The 19,911-nt window shown below is 37.4% G+C and overlaps 1 protein-coding gene and 1 non-coding gene across 2 annotated transcripts; both read left to right on the forward strand.

The window, feature by feature from the left end:
- The first annotated feature begins 304 nt into the window (after positions 1-304).
- Positions 305-16,646, forward strand: LOC107777326 (protein DGS1, mitochondrial). The gene is made up of 14 exons (XM_075244045.1): positions 305-627; positions 856-970; positions 1,063-1,266; positions 2,469-2,606; positions 2,729-2,890; positions 4,727-4,921; positions 5,559-5,659; positions 8,779-8,868; positions 14,052-14,124; positions 14,201-14,229; positions 14,320-14,443; positions 15,530-15,640; positions 15,926-16,026; positions 16,152-16,646. The coding sequence occupies exons 1-14, from the start codon at positions 395-397 to the stop codon at positions 16,270-16,272; spliced, it is 1,797 nt and encodes a 598-aa protein (XP_075100146.1). The 5' UTR covers positions 305-394; the 3' UTR covers positions 16,273-16,646.
- A 2,029-nt stretch (positions 16,647-18,675) lies between these two features.
- On the forward strand, positions 18,676-18,748 carry TRNAA-UGC (transfer RNA alanine (anticodon UGC)). Its single transcript has one exon. It is a non-coding gene; the product is annotated as a tRNA-Ala (tRNA).
- The last annotated feature ends 1,163 nt before the right edge of the window (positions 18,749-19,911 follow it).

Raw genomic sequence — 19,911 nt, forward strand, 5'->3', positions numbered from 1 at the left:
ATTTAGAGTACGGGTCAAATGATGCGAAATTAAACATAGAATCTTTATTTTTTTTTTAAAATAAAATTTATATATATTTAGAAATCGTAAAAAATATTATAAATTATAATAACTAATAATTTAAAATCAAAAGCATGGTACAAAACTTCTTTTTGACTTTTGAAATTGTAAATGTTCACATAAAATAGGACAAAGGGAGTAAAAGTTTTGCAACATCTACTTTTCTAAAATGAAAAAGGTGCTATTTTTCCAATTTCTATCCAAACACTGTTTAAAATTTAGCCCAACATTTAAAAAGTGTTTTTTCAGGTATTTTAAATTCAGCTAACTCGACACAAGCTCTCCGTACTCATTTTCCCGATCACCGGCGTTGGTCAACTCAGTGAACTCAGCAATGGATTCTCCGCCGCCGGAAAACGCCGGAAAGGGCCTAAAACCTACTACTATCTCCGTCTACACTGACTACCTTTTGAATCGAATTTCCAACTACTTCCCGGCGACTAATTTTGTCAACAGGATTTCCAATTTCTACCGTGGCAGCAGCTCAGGCGCCATTAAACGACGTCGTAGGAAGACTTGTCTCCCTCTTCCTTTCCCTTCCTCCTCTTCTTCCCCTGAATCTTCCACGTAAGTCCTCTCAAATCTCTAAATTTAGCATTTCATATGTGCATTATCCACGGATAGGATATATAAATATAAATATAAATATCCGTATGGGTTTTATATGTGCATTATCTATATATCTATATATAGGTGGGGGGGGGGGGGTGAAAATTTCTAAAAATATATCTTTATTAGTGAAGGATGAGATAACAATTTGTTCATAAGAAAAGTTTCTAAGCTGGGGATATGCAGGGTTGTATGTGAGGCATCTAAAATTGTTGGTACATTGGAGGACATCATGGAGTGTCTCTTTCTAAATTTGCATTATGTCCAGAAGAACTTAGATTATTGGCAATCTAAAGCAGAGGTTAGCTATTTTGTTTGTTTGAAATTATATGCTTATACAATATTTTTGTCAAACAGAATTCAAGTTGAATTGTTATGTTTGTACAATTTCAGGGATCAAATGCTCTAAAAGCATACTTCATGGTATGTGAGAGAGGACCGTCTGCATTTCTCAATGGCACTGCTCAGCTGATACGCGATTGTGTTGGTGAAGGTTCTGGGGTGCAACATACATATTGTTTAGCATCTTCTTATATATCCGAGAGGATAAATATCTTGAGTAGCTTAAGATATCGTTTGGCTACATTTTTGGCCCAGGTTAGTCGCTTATCAAGTGACGAATAATCATATAACATTAGTTGGTAGTTTATTCCATCAATCTTTTCTTTGATGCTGTAAGAGTGTTCCCGTTATTAAAGAAAAAAGTGTTCCCTTTATTCGTTTTCTCATCCCATACTGGTTTATGTACATTTATTATGGTTGTGTAGAAAGGAAATGAAAATCTGAGCCATTTGTTTTGGATACCTTAAGAGTTGCTGAGCTTCTAACCAAGAGGGTAGGAACTGAAGCTTTTCAAGTTTAGGGTCCAGTTGGATACTGTAATTCGTCCACAAGATGATCCTTCAATTTTGATTTTCCTCTTTAGTCTACTTTACATTTTGCAGTGCCGTTCTCTATCAGTCCATATCCCCGCCTTCATACCAAACACATTGCTCTGCCTTACGCACTATTTTTTTGCTTTTATAGTTGCAATATATCTGTGAGACGATTTCCATAAATTTCTCATAACCTTTTCTCCGTTTATATCTCTTCATTAGGAATTGTCCGTATAAAATATGTCACTTTCTGGAATAAATAATATGTTTTTAATCACTTATCATAAGCGGTGTAAGATGGCTATTATTGAAATGAGTTTTGTCTTTCTAGTTAAAAGCTCTTTGCTATGTGTACCATAGGTTGGGCACTTCATTTAGCTTAGATGGCACTTTAGTGCAGCACCAAATTGCGTAGGCGCACATCTCAGTGCCCAAGGGCTCTATCTTGAGAGGGCAATAACAAATAATATGTAGCGTGTAAAACTAAGTTCTGTATTGATTGCTAAGGAAACATTATGGCACATATATTAGCAATTAAGAATAAGAAACTAGAAATTTGATATAAGAAAAGTAATCACTAATCTGAACCTGAAACTTAAAGGTATGCATCTTTACATATGCATGTTTTTTATCTTATTTCACATGAGTTTTACTGAATAATTTTCACTTAATTTGATTGGTCGATATATAGATTACTAGAGAGAAAAGAGTTTGGTTTTGGCATCATGTCCTATAGCATTCCACAGACTGGTGTTCACTTCTTTTTTTGGGTTATCAAGTTAAGATCTTGCTTCTTAGTTGGATGTTCTTGGAAGAAATAATCTCTCTAAGGAGTCGGTTTAATGTTGCATAGCTTGATGATTTAAGAATATTTCAATGCTGTATGGTAATTCTCAATTTATATCTTTCCTGGCATATGTATAGGTCTATATGAAGGTTGACAAAGCTGGTGAGGAATTGGTTAAGGATCCTGAGAGGTCATTATCAACATTATTGATTGAAATGAATGATCTATTTCTTAAGTTGGAGGCATCAATTGGCCATTTCCATGCAATGCGCCAGGTGAGGGAAATCGTGTAATGATAAGGTTTCCCGGCTAAAATGTTTGAAAATGACATTTGTTTTGCTAGCTACATGTTCGTCAAATATTTGTATTTGACGTTGTCCACTGATTGATTCTGCAGCAAAGCTCTTCTGTTGATGAAAGCTATTCTTTTCCCTTGATATTCGAGAAACTTCCAGAAGTAAATCAAGAAGGCTCTCGATGGACTGATTGTGAGATTAGAGATGCCACCAATCTGATCTACCAAAATATAGACAGATTGAACACGTATTTAGCTGCCATTGTAAGAGTTCCCTACTGACTTTTATTGAGATAACTTTATCTTTTTATGTTAAAGCTCTGTTCATCTTCTAATGTTTTAGCTTTCAATTTAGTTTCATCGTCATCAAATTATCTGGGATGCTGTATAACGTACATATCATTCCTTGAAATTAGTTGTCAACTAAGATCTGCATAGCTGAAGTACATACATTAGTATGTATGTGGTTGGGATACAACACAAAGTCCTGAAAATTGTAAAATTCCAGATACAGTATTAGTCTGGAATACATCATTTGTTTTGTGTTCTCAAATCTCCATGGCCTTATTTCTAACCAACATTTTGTACAAAAAGCATTCATAAAGTTCAACTATGGAAAGAAAATTCGAATACAGATATTCCTCAAACATGCAGAATTCAAATCAAATTCAAAAACTGTATATTTAGGTCCCTCAATAGGGTTTTTATTTCTAAACTTTTGTTGTTACAAATCACCCCACAACTTTATTTTTCAAAATTTTCTATCTGGTGCCCCCTTGAAGGATTTATGTATCCCGGTAGAGGGATGCGCATGTCACAAAATAAATAATTCAAGAAAGGTAAAATACATAGTTTGTATGAATATAGTAGCGTCTCCCAAGTATTTGATACGAGCACGCTGTGTGCGTCGCCTAAATATCGGTTTTTTAATTCCCATACCAATATCATGCAATTGTTTTATTAAATGGCATGTCTTGGATAGATAGCCTAATGATTTTATACTGTGTAAAGGTACAAAGCAGACCCATAAATCTGTCCGCAGAGTAAAGAATACAAGAACATGAATGGACAATAGTATCTTACTTAGAAATCCAACTGATTTGTCACTCTCAAATTAAAATCTCTTTTTAATTGCCAAGATTTATCTTAATTATGAATTATCAAGTTTTAATGAAGTGGATTGTACTTGGGTTGAATCTGGTGGAGGTTGTTTGTCTTAGAAGTTATTATTTAAGTGGATTATGCTTGGTTTGCATCTAGTGAAACTTGTTTATTTTAGATGTCAGAATTATATGATTAGGTTGTATTAGGTAACATTGTGGAAGAAAATTGGCATAACTGATGTTTGCTGCAGTTATCAGGAGGCTATCTTATTGAAGGGGGAAACAAGGGATTTTGCTTCTATTCAATGCAGCACATTGCTGTCATATGTCTGGAAATTATGATCCCAATATCTTTTTATCTTTAAACGGGTGCTTGGTAGAGTGTGATGTTTAAACTGATATTAGGGCTGTCTTTTGGCTTTCATTAGTAAAGTACTAGGAGGTTTCTGTTCAAAGTTGATAAAAGATGAGGGAAGAAAGTGAAAAACAAGAGGTTGAAAATGAGGGTGATGAAGCAAAGCGAGCAACTTAAGTGGACTAGAACTTGATCAGTTATTACCGAAGCAAAAGAAACAGAAGTGAATAAACACAAATCTGGATTTGCAAAAGAGCTTTGTTATTTTCTTTATCACAGTTTTAAATCTTAATCTATATCTTGCCGGGTTTACTCTCTGATGCTTCTCTTTTCTTTTTGTTTCTTTCTTTTGGCTCTTGGGTTGTAATTACACACATATAGGACTCATATTCTCGTATTTTTTGGATGCTGGGTTTGCTGCTAACTTTAGACAGAAGGAAGTTTAGTGGTTGGCTAGATCAGGACAATTAAGCTGTGGCAATTCATAAATATAATGCTTCCTTAAAGGCTTTTGGTTCCAATAAGTTTAATAAAAGGTTCCCATACACAAATCTGTAGGAAAAGCATGTAGTTTGACTCTTCCTTTGAGGACTTTTTTTAATCAGATTTTTGAGGACTGTTTGTTTACCATTGATATTGAAGGTTACAATTCACCGAAAGCCCAGGAGAGTTACTCGTTACTGGATACCGTATACCTGTGGGATTGTCGGCATCTCTATTTGTTCATTATGGTTTATTCGCCATAGCAGTTTAGTAGGAAGCTCTGACATTGACAATTGGATTCGTGAGGCAAAGGACTCAACACGTAGCTTCTGGAATGACCATGTAGAGCAACCGGTAAGCTGTGTTCTTATATCAATCAAGCAACTATGCTTCAATGCCAAATTTGTTGTGTTGGCTGTGTAAATCCTTTACATCTTTAATGCACATAAGTAGGACTAGAACACATATTTCCTGATCGCATAGATCTAGGACTTTTTCAAGTTTTAATGAGAGCATAAAATTCTTGATTAATGTTTAATATCATATTAATCTGTAACTTTTGGACAATATTGATTGCTTTCTTGCTGATGCCAAGTAAAGATTACTTCGATTTTTTTAATCTTCTTGGATATGTAGATTCTTACATTGTACATGCATATTACACTAGGAGAATATTTACTCCTTGATTTTTCTATTTCTGTTTGTCTGATCATACTTGCTAAGAAACACTTCTTTAACTCGTGTTCGTCTGTTTTGTTTCCATCTTACATCTTAGTTCTCATTTATTCTCGGAGAATGAGATAGCATATCTAGCATATTTTAATGATCTTTGCATTCTGATGGACTTTTGAAATGATGAAACTCTTAATCTCTTCTAATTTTTGTCTTTTTTTGCTGACATGAGTAGGTTCAGCAGGTTAGTTAAGGCGAGATCTTATATTTGGTTTTGTGTTAATTGGTTTTTGTGCTAAATAGCTCTTGTTTTCACCAGCTTCTCTCTATTAGAGACGATCTTTTCTACACTTTCCGGAAGAGGCAGAAGGGAGCAATGGAACCTGAAGAAGTGCAGTTAACTGCTGATTCTCTACATAGGTTAGTTTAGTCAACTATAACTTCGTTTACGCCTTGTGCTCAATATGCAAACTCAGATAGGTCACAAGATACAGTAGTATGCTTTGCGAATGAGTTGCTTTTATTATGCTTGTAAATCCATTTTTTTTATCTGAAAAAAATATTGATAAGTTACTGGACTTCTATACAAGCCATATACTCCTTGGTTTTGAACTGTTTTTGCTGCTCAATACTCTTAGCTTGCTTTTATTATACTTGTACATACATTTTTTTTATCTGAAATAAATATTGATAAGTGCGGTTATCAAAAAAAAAATATTGATAAGTTACTGGACTTCCATACAAGCCATATACTCCTTGGTTTTGAACTGTTTTTGTTGCTCAATACTCTTAGCAATGACACAGAAGTAATCTTACCGGGAGAAGAAGGTTCTAAGTTGGACAAGCTCTTTTATATATTTTTTTAAGAAGCTATATGTTTTTAATTTATTTTTTGGATAAGCTCTTAAGAAGCTCTATGTGGCTGTAACTCCTCTGTAATAGATGTTTCTCCAGTTTGTTTTGGCCGAAAAATGCTATGTATTCTATTAGCATTTTCTTTCAACATTTTTTTGTAGAATATTTTGCGTGATCTTTGTTGAGAAACACCATGCTGCTTTATGGTCAATATGATGCTCTAGCAGCTAAGTTGCTTCGACACGGCAGTTTAGGTGCCGCACCCGTGTCGACACGATACTAGTATAGGTGTGGGTATGGGATCCGTACTGGATCTGGTCAAATAGTTTTGGGTACTTTGACCACGACGGATGGAAAAATTCGAGACGAGATACAATTTCAGAACCAAAACTAGGGTAAATTTAAAGAAAATAGCATACCTTATCTAGGAAATCAATTCTTTACGTATCTATAACTTGAGAATAAAAAAGAAATCCACACTTTACAAGTTATACGCAAGTATTCCACAAAATTTCTTGTAATTTAGAGATTTGTTTTTTTTATAAGGCAAAGTATTATTAATAAAAAGTTTACCAAGAAGGTACACAAAGAAGTACAAAACATGGCAGACAGCACCTACAGAGAGCACTCTATTACATCTTTCCCAACAAATCCAAAAATTCCAGATACTGATCCATACTATCTAATAAACACCTATTACACCAAAAAAATAGATTATGCAGACATAAAGTTTTGAGACTAGCAATATTGTTCTTTTTATTCTCAAAACAGACACTGTTTCTTTCTGCCGAAATGGTCCAGAAAATGCAATAGGGGAATGGTCCTCCGAAGCTGCTTCTGGGACTTTGATATCTTTTGCCCTTGCCAGCCATCAATTAGACTCCAAATGACACCACAATGGCCAATTCATCACATAATACTCAGATTGTTTTTGGAGAAGAGTGTAACCACTCTTGACAGAATACTTCATGTCATTGCTAGTTGTCTAGACCATGGCATCCTCTTTATCTTCTTCAACCACCACTGTCTGCAGTATTTGAAATAATTGTCCAACTTCTTCCAACTCCCAATCATGAAAATCTCTCCTATAATTTAGCTGCCACCCACTAGGAGAATAAAATTCAGATTGTGCTTTATTGGTGGAGCAGTTGTACAAGGTAGGGAATCTAATTTTCAAACTTACATCCCCCATCCACACATCAGTCCAAAATTTGATTCTGACACCATTGCCCAGCAATCTACTGACGTTACTCCAAATACCACCCTTTGAAGAACTTTGACACATAGGGGGACACCAACCATCTCTCTTTACGTATTTGGCGTTTATCAAATCCTTCCAGGTGCTTACTTTTCCATCATTGTACCTCCACAACCATTTATATAGTAGGCTTTTATTGTGTAATCTCAAGTCCCTGACCCCCATGCCTCCTCCCTTCTTATTAGTCATCACCTTATGCCATTTGACAAGATGAATCTTTCTTTTCTCTGCATTTCCTTCCCATAAAAAGTTACTCCTAATGGTGTTCAATTTCTTTTCCACCTTCACAGGCAACTGAAACAGAGACATCAGATAGGTTGGGATCCCATCCAACACACTTCCTATCAAAGTGAGTCTACCTCCAAGAGATAGATATTGCGTTTTCCATGGAGCTAACTTACTAGAACACCTATTCGGTACCCCCTGCCAAATCCTTTGATCATTTCTCCTAGCACACAAAGGGAGTCCCAAATAAGTAGTAGGAATCTGCTCCACGTTACAGCACATTTTTTCAGCTATTTCATCTATGCAGTGATTTGCTGTTTATCTTAGCCCCGGGCCTTAGTTACTCGTTACTGTTATTGCATGTCATTCATCTTTTGGTTGTTATGCTTCTGTTACTATTACGGTTTCTACTGGAGTTACTAATGAATTGTCTTTTCTTGTTTTTTTTATTGCTTTCCGTCTTCCTGAGCCGAGGGTCTATCGGAAACAGCCTCTCTGCCCTATCGGGGTAGGGGTAAGGTCTGCGTACGCATTACCCTCCCCAGACCCCACTTGGTGGGATTTTACTGGGTAGTTGTTGTTTTTGTTGCTGTATAAGCTGCTCTTTGCTAGGTTTACTCTCAATCCTGTCACAACTTCAAAAATTAGGAAAACCCCTCTAAGATACAGGAATTGTTCTTTCTTTGCTTCACAGAACAGAAGGGTATCATCTGCATACAAAATATGGGATATATTACAGTTTACTCCATTTCTTCTACCAATATGCAAGCCCCTAATCCAGCCCAGATGCTCTGATTATTTCAGCATTCTACTAAATACTTCCATGACTAGAACAAATAAATACGGGGACAAGGGGTCACCTTGCCTTAACCCCCTTGAAGATCTGAAATAACCTTGGGGATTACCATTTATGGATATTTTTCTATTTTTATTTTTTTGAGTTATTTTTAACCAGATCCCCGCACCCGTATCCTTACTAGAATCTGTATCCCCGAATCTTAGAATTTACATCTCGAAGGATCCGACGTCTAGATCCGCACCCGCGTCCGAGTAACTTAGTCTAGCAGTGCTTGTTCTCTTTCACTCTTTTAATGGTTACTGCCTTGTCTTCTTCTCTTAAGTGCTAAACCGATTTCTCTTACGTACTTAGTGCTATGGGATAAACCTGTTACAATGATATTGGTTTGATATTGATTTGCAGAATGTTGCAAGCTTTCACTGAGCAGACAAAGGGTGAGAAGGCTCCACCTAATGCAACGGATCAGCAAATGCTTGAAATAGTAATGATGAGGTGTGGCTTCCTTCTGGTTTTTGTTTGTTGCTTATTTAATATGTAGGGATTGAATAATACTACTCATTGTAGAGGATTGTATTTGCCTTCCGTTTTGCACGATATGGTTGCAACCTAATAGATTCATATTTCACCCTTGTTGTTTTTTAGATTTTTAAGAAAATACATGCATGTTTTATTTGATCCTTTCAGATGCTATGAAACTCTTGATATACAGGTCTTGAATTGCTTGTAATTACATGTATCTTTAGTTTCTATGTATTTATTTTTCTGGGATGAGGATCTACAAGTAAGGAAAGAGATACAGATCAGAATGAGTAACACAATATTTGCGTAGAGATGAGGATTTTAGAGGTTGTGAGCATTTGATTCTTGATACTAGAGCTAGTAGGTTAATATATGGGACAATGAGGATGGTAGACTGTGGATGTGGATGACATGGGGACCTCAAATATTTCTTAGGTATAGCTGTTTATGGGACGGCGTGTGGTGCCAATGGAGGTATTAAGGCCACTCAGAAGACCGACGGAATTATGAAGCCTAATAGTAATCACTGACGCATTGGGGTCAATTCGGTAGCTAATTACTCATTAATAACTATTTACTTTAGAGTATATTGACTTCTTTGTTGTATTCATCTCTCTGTTTCTTATTGTTTTACCAGAATATGTTTACATCTAATCATTGTCCTATCATCCGATCTGAGTTATTCCTTCCGTGTAGTCACTTGTTTATGCATCTCGTGTAATTTGGTTGAGTGTGGAGATATAACAGTTAACCTAATCTGACTTGAGATACTTTTGGTAAATAAAGCATTTTATGTATGTAAAACTGCACCAAGTAGGTGCAAGTATGTACAAGCGGAAATTCAATTCCTATTACAAATGGGGGGAGCTTTGGAATTCTAAAAAACTGTGCCTGTCATAACTTTTCAGTATTTACATAAAAAAGCCAGAAAATACAAGACCTTATATTTAAGATTGTGTATTGGTTCAGCCTTTCCTTCAAAGCACCTGTGATTTTGGTCCAGCCAAATTATCCAGCAAATGCGCAGGAGGATGGTAGAGTCAGTAGAGCTATGGCTCTTGATGTATTTTTCCAATGTCCTTCTAGACCACCACCATATAAGTTCCTTAACTGCTTTTGGCATTATGCAGAACACTCTAAATGGATTAAGAAACATGTCCCGGATCTGTTTGGTCACTTGACAGTGCAGAAGAAGGCGATTTACATCCTCTGCTTCTTTCTCGCGCAGAGAGCACCTATTACGAATGCTGAGCCCCTTTTCTACCTAACTGTTGTCTAGCTGATAATCCGAGAAAGATAATATACTTCCAGTGTGCTGGAGTTCTAAAAACTGGCAACTTTGAATCCTAGGTGCTGGCTTGGTTGGCTGATCAATAATCACCCAAATGGCTTCATGTTGCCTTGCAGTCTTCGGCAATCTAGAGAGGAAGTTCATAAGCCAAGGTTTTAGTGGGAAGTAAAGGCAGATAATCTAGATTCTCGTTGAGATACTTATCTGCATTTCTTTTCCTTGTCAAAAAACGCAAATAAGTTTTTTTTTTCCTATAAACAAATTACTAATGTGCATCTTTTTATAAAAGTTTTTTTTATAAAGTACTTTATGTGCATTTTAAAGGAGATACAGTTAAGGAACCCAGAAATCAAGCATCGGTTCCGGGAAGGAAATAAAGTAGCAGACCTCTTGTCGAAGGAGGGTAACAAGCTTTCCGACCAATTAATCAGGATGTACCCATATCCCCTAGCATTTGTTATTGAAGCTTTAACAGCAGACAAGGAAGGAAAAAAAATTCCTAAGAGTATTTCGAATAGTTTATGTACTAAATTGGCAAGTCTTGGCAATGACTATGTTTCCATAAGTAGCTATATCTCTACTTTCAGTACTAGCAGGGACTCTATGAGTGCTGCTACAACTTCTGTTATGCCCTCTGGGCTAACTTCTGCTTAGTGTTTAAATAGATATCTTTTGCTACCAAAAAAAATATTATATAGTTTATCTAATGGTCCTTGTCCTCTTCCAGAAGCAATTATCCTTGCAACTTTATTACAATGATTAGTGCTTCTTATGTTTCAAGAATTTGTTGTGCTGCTTGCCTGCTCAGCCAATTACAGGTTGTATCATGCAGATGTAAGAAGGGTTTTCAATATTTGGAAACTGCAGGACAAGTTTTTGAATGATTTGAACCTTTTGGTGTTTTGAATGATTTATAGAGCAGTGGTTAGCCGGCTATGTTGTATGGGACTGAGTGTTGGCCGGTTAAGAACTCACACGTCCCGAAGATGAAAGTAGCAGAGATGAGGATGTTGAGGTGGATGTGCGGGCATACAAGGATGGATAAAATTAGGAATGAAGATATTCGACAGAAGGTAGGCGTGGGCCCCATGGAGGACAAGATGCGGGAAGCAAGACTCAGATGGTTCGGGCACATTCAGAGGAGGAGCACTGATGCTCCGGTGAGGAGGTGTGAGCGACTAGCTGTGGTGGGCACGAGGAGAGGTAGAGGGCGACCTAAGAAGTATTGGGGAGAGGTAATCAGACAGGACTTGGCGCGACTTAGGATTACTGAGGACATGGCCCTTGACAGGGAATTGTGAAGGTCGAGCATTAAGGTTGTAGGTTAGGGGGAAGTTGTGAATATTTATACACCGCACTAGGGTACTGCAGGCGCATTAGGGTCGACGAGGTCGTGGGGGCTTTGCGTAAGATGAGTAGGGGTAGAGCGACCGGGCCAGATGAAATTCCGGTTGAGTTTTGGAAGTATGTGGGTAGAGCAGGATTGGAATGGCTGACTAGGTTGTTCAATGTAATTTTTAGGACGAAAAGGATGTCGGAGGAATGGAGGTCGAGTACAGTGGTACCGTTGTACAAGAACAAAGGTGATATCCAGTGTTGTAACAATTATAGGGGTATCAAGTTACTTAGCCATACCATGAAAGTCTGGGAGAGGGTGGTAGAGGTGAGGGTGAGGAAGACGACGTCTATATCCGACAATCAGTTTGGGTTCATGCCGGGTCGCTCCACTACGGAAGCTATCCACCTTATTAGGAGGTTGGTGGAACAGTACAAGGATAAGAAGAAGGATCTGCATATGGTGTTTATTGACTTGGAGAAAGCGTATGACAAGGTTCCTAGGGAGGTGCTCTGGAGATGTCTTGAGGCGAAGGGTGTGCCGGTAGCCTACATAAGAGCGATCAAGGATATGTATGATGGAGCTAAGACTAAGGTTAGGACTGTGGGAGGCGACTCGGAGCATTTTCCGGTTGTTATGGGATTACACCAAGGCTCTGCGCTTAGCCCATTCTTATTTGCCTTGGTGATGGATGCTTTGACACATCATATTCAAGGGGAGGTGCCGTGGTGTATGCTATTTGCTGATGACATTGTTTTAATTGACGAAACGAGGGTAGGTGTTAACGAGAGATTGGAGGTTTGGAGACAGACTCTCGAGCCTAAGGGTTTCAAATTGAGCAGGTCTAAGACAGAGTACCTGGAGTGCAAGTTTAGCACGGAGTCGAGGGATGTAGGCGGGGACGTGAGGCTTGGGTCACAGGTCATCCCCAAGAGAGATAGCTTCAAGTACCTTGGGTCGGTGATTCAGGGGGACGGAGAGATCGACGAGGACGTCACTCACCGCATAGGGGGGGGGGGCTGGATGAAATGGAGGCTTGCATCTGGAGTCTTGTGTGACTAGAAAGTGTCACCGATACTCAAAGGTAAGTTTTATAGAGCGGTGGTTAGATCAGCAATGTTGTATGGGGCAGAGTTTTGGCCGGTTAAGAACTCCCATATCCAGAGGTTGAAAGTAGCAGAGATGCGGATGCTGAGGTGGATGTGCGGGCACACTAGGATAGACAAGATCAGGAATGAAGATATTCGGAGGAAGGTGGGCGTCGCCCCTGTGGATGACAAGATGCGGGAAGCGAGACTCAAATGGTTCGGGCACGTGCAGAGGAGAAGCATCGATGCTCCGGTGAGGAGGTGTGAGCGGTTGGCCGTGGTGGGCACGAGAAGAGGTAGAGGAAGACCTAAGAAGTATTGGGGAGAGGTGATCAGGCAGGACATGGTTCGTCTGCAGATTTCCGAGGACATGACCCTTGATAGGAAGGCCTGGAGGACTAGCATTAGAGTTGTAGGATAGGGGTAGTGGAGCTTGCCTTTCTGCGTGCCGGGGGTGAGGCGGGGTTGGATTGGGGTTGATCTTAGATGGTTTGCAGTTTATGTTGAACCCACACTATTCTTGTTGTTTATCTTAGATTCCTTAGTCTCTGGTTACTGTTATTCCATGTCATTCATCTTTTGATTTTTATGCTTCTGTTACTATAATGGTTTTTACTGGAATTACTAATGAATTCTCTTTTCTTTTCTTGTTTTCCTTGTTTTTCTTTATTTCCGTCGTTCTGAGCCGAGGGTCTATCGGAAACAGCCTCTCTGTCCTACCGGGGCAGGGGTAAGGTCTGCGTACACATTACCCTCCTCATACCCCACTATGTGGGATTTTACTGGGTAGTTGTTGTTGTTGTTGCACTAGAGTGAGACTAGCCAATTAGGAGTTAGTCTTTGGCTGCTACTGGTCATCTACTGATGCAGGGCTTTATCTGCTGGTTATTATTATGCCATCCATCTATTTCGTATTTCTTATATTGTTGTTATTTTATTATGAGTCTATTGTTGATACTAATATATCTTCTCTTGTTGCTTTCTTGAGCCGAGGGTCTCCTGGAAACAACCTCTCTGCCCCTCGGGGTAGGGGTAAGGTCTGCGTACATATTACCCTCCCCAGACCCCACTTGTGGGATTATACTGGGTCGTTGTTGTTGTTGTTGTTGTTGTGGTGGTGGTGTTATGGCAGAGTGGACCAGCTATTTTCTCATTCTAGTTAACAGACTGGGGTTTCTGATGTAACAGCAGAATCTTTAACTTTCAACCATAATAATCGTAGCTGCACCAGTTACAGTTGCAAAATAATTTTATACACTTTCCTGCTATATGTTGAATGTTTATTAATGCAATAATACAAGTTTGTTGCATAGCTTGGATATATGCTAACAGACTACGTTTGAAGCAGATTAAATTTTTTCTCACATTACTAGCAGTTGGGTCCACAGTACAGCAAGGTGTGTGCTTTTATGTCTATCTGCTAACTGATTCTTTATTTTAGGTATGAAAAGGAACTGATGCATCCAATTCAAAATCTTTTTTCTGGAGAGCTTTCTCGTGCTCTTCTTATCCAGGTAATATACTCCATACTCTTGTAATCAATTCTTTCTGGTTTTGGCATGTTTCTAACGTATCATTTCTGCATTACAGGTTCAGAAGCTGAAGCTTGACATTGAAGAGTAAGTGAGAGCAACTGATATGCTTGTTCTGAACTTCTGAGAGTTCAAGTCTTTTCTTATTTTCTTCTCTGATTTTCATACTTTAAACAGGGCTATGCTGGAACTGGATCAAATTCTTAGGGCCAATGAAATCAACTTTGCTATTTTAGCTGCTTTGCCTGCTTTCTTCCTCTCCCTCGTCGTGATCATGTTGGTGCGCGCTTGGTTTAAACAGGTACACTGGTTTCATTGTGTGTATGATTGTTTTTAGTGCATAGCTAAAGAATTCTCCTAAATGTTTGTGATCCTGGTTTTTTCATTTATATTTGATTTCCATTCAAGAATTGAGTTCACAATACGGTGATGAATTTTTTATCATACTTAGAAGTTCCTTATAGGAATATTCTGAAAATTGATCAGGAATACCCTAAGGCAGATCAGTGCAACATCAAAAGTTTGATGCCATTGTCACTTGAGAACCATACTAGGCAAACTAATTGTTAGAAGTCCAACGGACTACAGAAGTTGAATCTTTGCAACATAATATTAGTCCAATAAAAATAATTGTAAGACGGATTAGGATTTTTGTTGCATGAGAGACAAAGAGGAGGAACTGTAGGGAGAGGGGGAGCAGGGAGAGTATTCCAACTTTGCTTAACTGTGCTACTTTTGTATAAGGCCGTCTTTTCTACCCACACCCCGTTTACACAGTTCTTGAAGCCTCTGCTTTTGATGATATCAAGCTATGTCAGTTGGTTCAGCTACTACTCTTTCTTCTGTTGTCCTGTTTGTTGTAAGATTACTGAAGGAAAGGATGGTCATAAGTTCAGAGATTTCTCTACACGGAGTATTGGAGTATAGGAGAAAAATAAGGAAACCTATTTCCAATCTCATCAAAGAAAAAGATAGAGAAGAGTTTTCCAGAGAAAGAGATGGAGTGAAGCAGTTTTCTGATGAGGGAGGCTTGTTATGCAATTCACCAAAATAGTTTCATATTATATTATACAAAAATGAAATCTTTATAATTGTACGCAATTGTTTGATCCTACTGGATTGGGCACTTCCAATTCCATCTTAAACCTAAGAAGTGGACTCAATTGTAGTTCAGGACAGCTTCAGCGAATATTTTCTTCATTTCTCTTTCCCCCTTCTAAGTTCTAATGCTATTGACATGAGGAAGTGATTATTTTTTGAAACTATGAAGAAAGGAAATGGAAATTACTGGTTGAGATGTTTGATGGTTAATGTAGTTCTCTTTTTTTAAGAGTCTTGACATGCTGTGCAAAATCATATAATGCCATTAATTTTTGAATGAGATCAGGATAAGAGAGCAGAAGGCAGGGGAAGGGTTGCTCGAATTCAACGACGACTGCTAATTGTGGAAATAGAGAGAAAGATTATGCAATTAGAAAGCTGCAAAGATCAAGGACAAGTAAGGCCCTTTGAACTTTATCAACATCTTTATTTGATCCTTGTACACTAGTATTTGTGCCTTTGAGAATCTCATATTTCTTTCACTATCATACAACCCATTTTCATCTAGTAATTTAGAACCCTTCACTCAATTCCGTTCTCCCTAACAGTTATGTAGTAAATATCTTTTGGTCTCCAACAAGTTAACTAGGTGCTTGCATGTAATGCTGCCATAGCTTGGAGCTGAGTTCTTGTTTTTGTTTTTTTCTCTTCCCTATTTTCTTATTTTCCCCGAACCCTTCAGGAAAAAGATGCTCAATGCATGTTGGGGTTGGCATTATATTATCTGGATCGCTTATACTGTGCTGTGGAAGGACATGCAAGAGCAACTGGTGAATGGATAAGGTTTGTTTCTCTTTGTCCTTTATCTTAACCCTTGCTTTGTTCAAGGCATGGGACGTTTCGCCGATTTTGAAAAGTATATTTTCTGAAATGTTATAACTCTAACATGACGTTTGCATGTTTTATAGTTTGAGGCAGGATATCATCGATTTGGCAAAGCCAGATATTCAAACTGTGCATAAACTCAGGATTACATCACGGATGGAACGGGTATATGATTGCTTGCTTCCTTTACCAAAACGACAGTAGTTGTGCAGTCTTCACATTTACTGTTTTCATTCAAACAACTTTTTCCTTTTGTATAAAATGGGGGATGATGCCCCCTTACACTCTCCACCCTTTCCTTTTTGTTTTCTGGGGTGAGATTTTGTCCACGAGCATTATTTGCTGCTCGTTACAGTGTCCTCCACGAGATCTGAAATTGTAGAACTCAAGAGAGAACAAGCTCCTAATATATTCCCCAGCAAAGAAACGGGGAATACATCCGTTAAGGACTTATTGTGTTTCTGCAGCGACTTTTCATTTGACATGAGTTGTAAAAAAGATGCTCCCTATACGGTTTCCTTTGATTGACAATTGCTAACGCTCATATAAAATAGTCAAAGATTTTGGATTGCTTCATGTATGAACCTTCTTCACTTCATCTTACTCCTTTGGAGTCATTTTGTCCTTGTTGCACTGGCAACTTTCTCAAACAATGCATTATTTGAGGTAAGGTAAATAACTCTAAGAATACTTTGATCCTTTTTAGGTGATTTTGCTTCGCTTTTTTCAAGTCAGGGGCTGATGGCGGCCCCAGCTTCTTAAGTTAGGGAATTGTGCTAGACCAATGCTACGAACTTTTGGAATCCAGTAGTCTTTGTAAAGTCGATCATTATGAGTGCTACGATTTATTTGGTTGGAAGTCCAGTCGATCATTATTAGTGTTACGATTCATTCGATTGGAGGTTAATTCGATTTATAGCGTGATCAAATACTAGAGATGGCAATAGTTGCATTGAACCCAAACTCAAAAGCATTATTCTGCCTATGAACTAATTACACATGAATAGACCCAACAACCCTACTTATAAGAGGATTAATGCACGTTAGATATCTTTAAAATTAACATATTAAAAATTAATCAAAATCAAGTGTTGGCCGGTTAAGAATTCACACATCCAGAAGATGAAAGTTGCAGAGAGGTGGATTTGCGAGCATACAAGGAGGGATAAGATTAGGAATGAAGATATTCGAGAGAAGGTGGGTGTGGCCCCCATGGAGGACAAGATGCGGGAAGCAAGACTCAGATGGTTCGGGCATATTCAGAGGAGGAACACTGATGCACCAGTGAGGAGGTGTGAGCGACTGGCTGTGGTGGGTACGAGGAGAGGTAAAAGGAGACCTAAGAAGTATTGGGGAGAGGTGATCAGGCAGGACATGGTGCGACTTAGGGTTACTGAGGACATGACCCTTAACAGGGAATTGTGGAGGTCGAGTATTAAGGTTGTAGTTTAGGGGGAAATTGTGAATATTTCTACAACGCACTAGAGTGAGACTAGCCAGTTAGGAGTTAGTCTTAGGATGCTACTGACCAGCTACTGATGATGGGCTTTATCTGTTGGTTATTAGTATACTTTACATCTTTCTCGTATTTCCTATATTTCTTATATTGCTGTTATTTTGTTATTTTATGGTATTTTATGTTATGTTATGGATTTTATGTTATTTTATTTTATTATGAGTCTATTGATAGTACTAATATAGCGTCTCTTGTTGCTTTCTTGAGCCGAGGGTCTCCTGGAAATAGCCTCTCTGCCCCTCGGGGTACAGAGGCGAATTCAGGATTTAAATTTTATGGGTGCAACTTTTAAGATTTTTAGCATTGAACCTGTTATATTTCTTAAGTTATGGTTTGTCTACTATTTATTACAATTTAAGTGAAATTTTACGCATAAACTTATGATCCGCACCGAAAGTTGTGGGGTCAGTTGAACCCGTACCCACTATGGTACATCCGCCTCTGTCGGGTAGAGGTAAGGTTTGCGTACATATTACCCTCCCCAGACCCCACTTGTGGGATTATACTGGATTGTTGTTGTTGTTGTTGTAATCAAAATCAAAGACTATTCAAACCGTCTAATTTAGATACACGCAATAAATTAACCAAAAGCTTGAAATTTTGTTTTAAATTAAAATTAAAAAAACAAACAAACAAATAACCAATGAGATAACAATTTTTCAATATTCGATTTCAAAAAATAAAGTGAATATGTGTTGCTCTACTTTACAGAGCATTTAGTGGCTATGGTATCAGATGAAAAAGAAATCCAAATGATTTGTCTTTTCATGGTAGCATTATAGCAACAAGATCTGTTACTTCTCAAAGAGGCAAGTACTTCTTTCAAACTGTAATAAGGAAGCACAAAATTACTTCCTCTCATTGGCGAAGCCACATGGTTTCATCATCCTTCGTTGAAAAATTACACTGTAAAATAAAATTTACATATATAGAACTGCATAAAAGTATCATAAGTCACAATAATTAATAATTTATAATATTTATATAGTCAAAGAAAATCTTTTTTGATTCCCCAAATAGTAAAAGGCTACGGATGGAGTTAAGCCAATCATCGAAATGAAAATAATTGTGTATAATATAAGCAAACGAGAGGGGATGTAGCTCAAATGGTAGAGCGCTCGCTTTGCATGCGAGAGGCACGGGGTTCGATCCCCCGCATCTCCATTTTCATTCTTTTGATTACTTTCTTTTAATTGATTAAATCTGAATTATTTGTATATTAACAATTAAAATATAAAAAATTATCTTGTTATATACAGTTGATAACATTTTGGGAAAAGAGAAGCATCTTCTTCACTTAAATTAAGACATAATTGATTAAATATATTGTAAACGAAAGCAAGATTTGGAGATGGTATAGAGATGTTTAACATTAACCTAAGCCTAATATAGGACAGCTAAAATATTACTTTTACAAGAATTATAAGCAGGGGCGGATCTATAGCATTATGTATGATTCACGTACCCAGTAACTTTTGCATATATACTATATTGGTATTAAAAATTTCACTAAATTTATTCTAATATTTACCTCGGAACACTAATTCGTTGGCCAGTTATTCTTGTATATTAACTTGAGATTGCAATAGAAGTCCAAAAACTTCAAATTGTAGATATGCCTCATATTATTGGGTACATCATACATTAAGGGTGTCAATAGATATTAAAAACCGACTAAACCGATTTTTAGATTTATTTTAACAAAATCATAGGGTTTTATATAAATATATAATTGTACCGATAATTAGGGTAGATTTTTTATTTTACGAAAATAAACCGAAAAATACCAAACCGTACCGAATAAATTTATATGTGAAAAATATATTTATATATTAAGTTTAAAAATAATAAAGCATTAAATTTTTCCTATGGCCTTGGAATTATGAAAGAGGTTACAAATCAACAAGTAACTAAACTCAAAATCTCAATTCTCAAACCTATTATGCTACTTCTACTGACAGTAAATTATTTCCAGCATATTCACTAGCAAGACATGAAGTATTATGGCGATTATGAGTAGCAAACTACAATGTATTGAATATGCTTCCTTCCGTATGATTTAGATTTATCTTTATGAATATTTAATCTTCTATAGATTTTATTTTTGAGTCCCAACTTGGTTAATATCTTTCTACTCGTGTGATTTATATATTTTTTTTTTTGTCTTTGCTTAGTTTCCTTTACGCTGCTGTAGAATAGTTAATGGATCTATACTCTAGCCATTTTTCATGTTTTCACAATTCATCACTATTTAAACAGTAAAAATATCTACATAGTTTTATTAAGTCCTATAAAAGTATATATGTTATTGCATTCTACTTCTACTA

Source organism: Nicotiana tabacum, chromosome 22 (assembly GCF_000715075.1).
Source record: "Nicotiana tabacum cultivar K326 chromosome 22, ASM71507v2, whole genome shotgun sequence".
Taxonomy (NCBI): Eukaryota; Viridiplantae; Streptophyta; class Magnoliopsida; order Solanales; family Solanaceae; genus Nicotiana; species Nicotiana tabacum.

Coding starts and splice junctions, on each gene's coding strand:
- LOC107777326 (XM_075244045.1), top strand. CDS start 395: ATGGATTCTCCGCCGCCGGAAAACGCCGGAAAGGGCCTAAAACCTACT. Junction 14,230..14,319: donor CTGAAGCTTGACATTGAAGA/GTAAGTGAGAGC, acceptor TACTTTAAACAG/GGCTATGCTGGAACTGGATC. Junction 15,641..15,925: donor GCTGCAAAGATCAAGGACAA/GTAAGGCCCTTT, acceptor CGAACCCTTCAG/GAAAAAGATGCTCAATGCAT.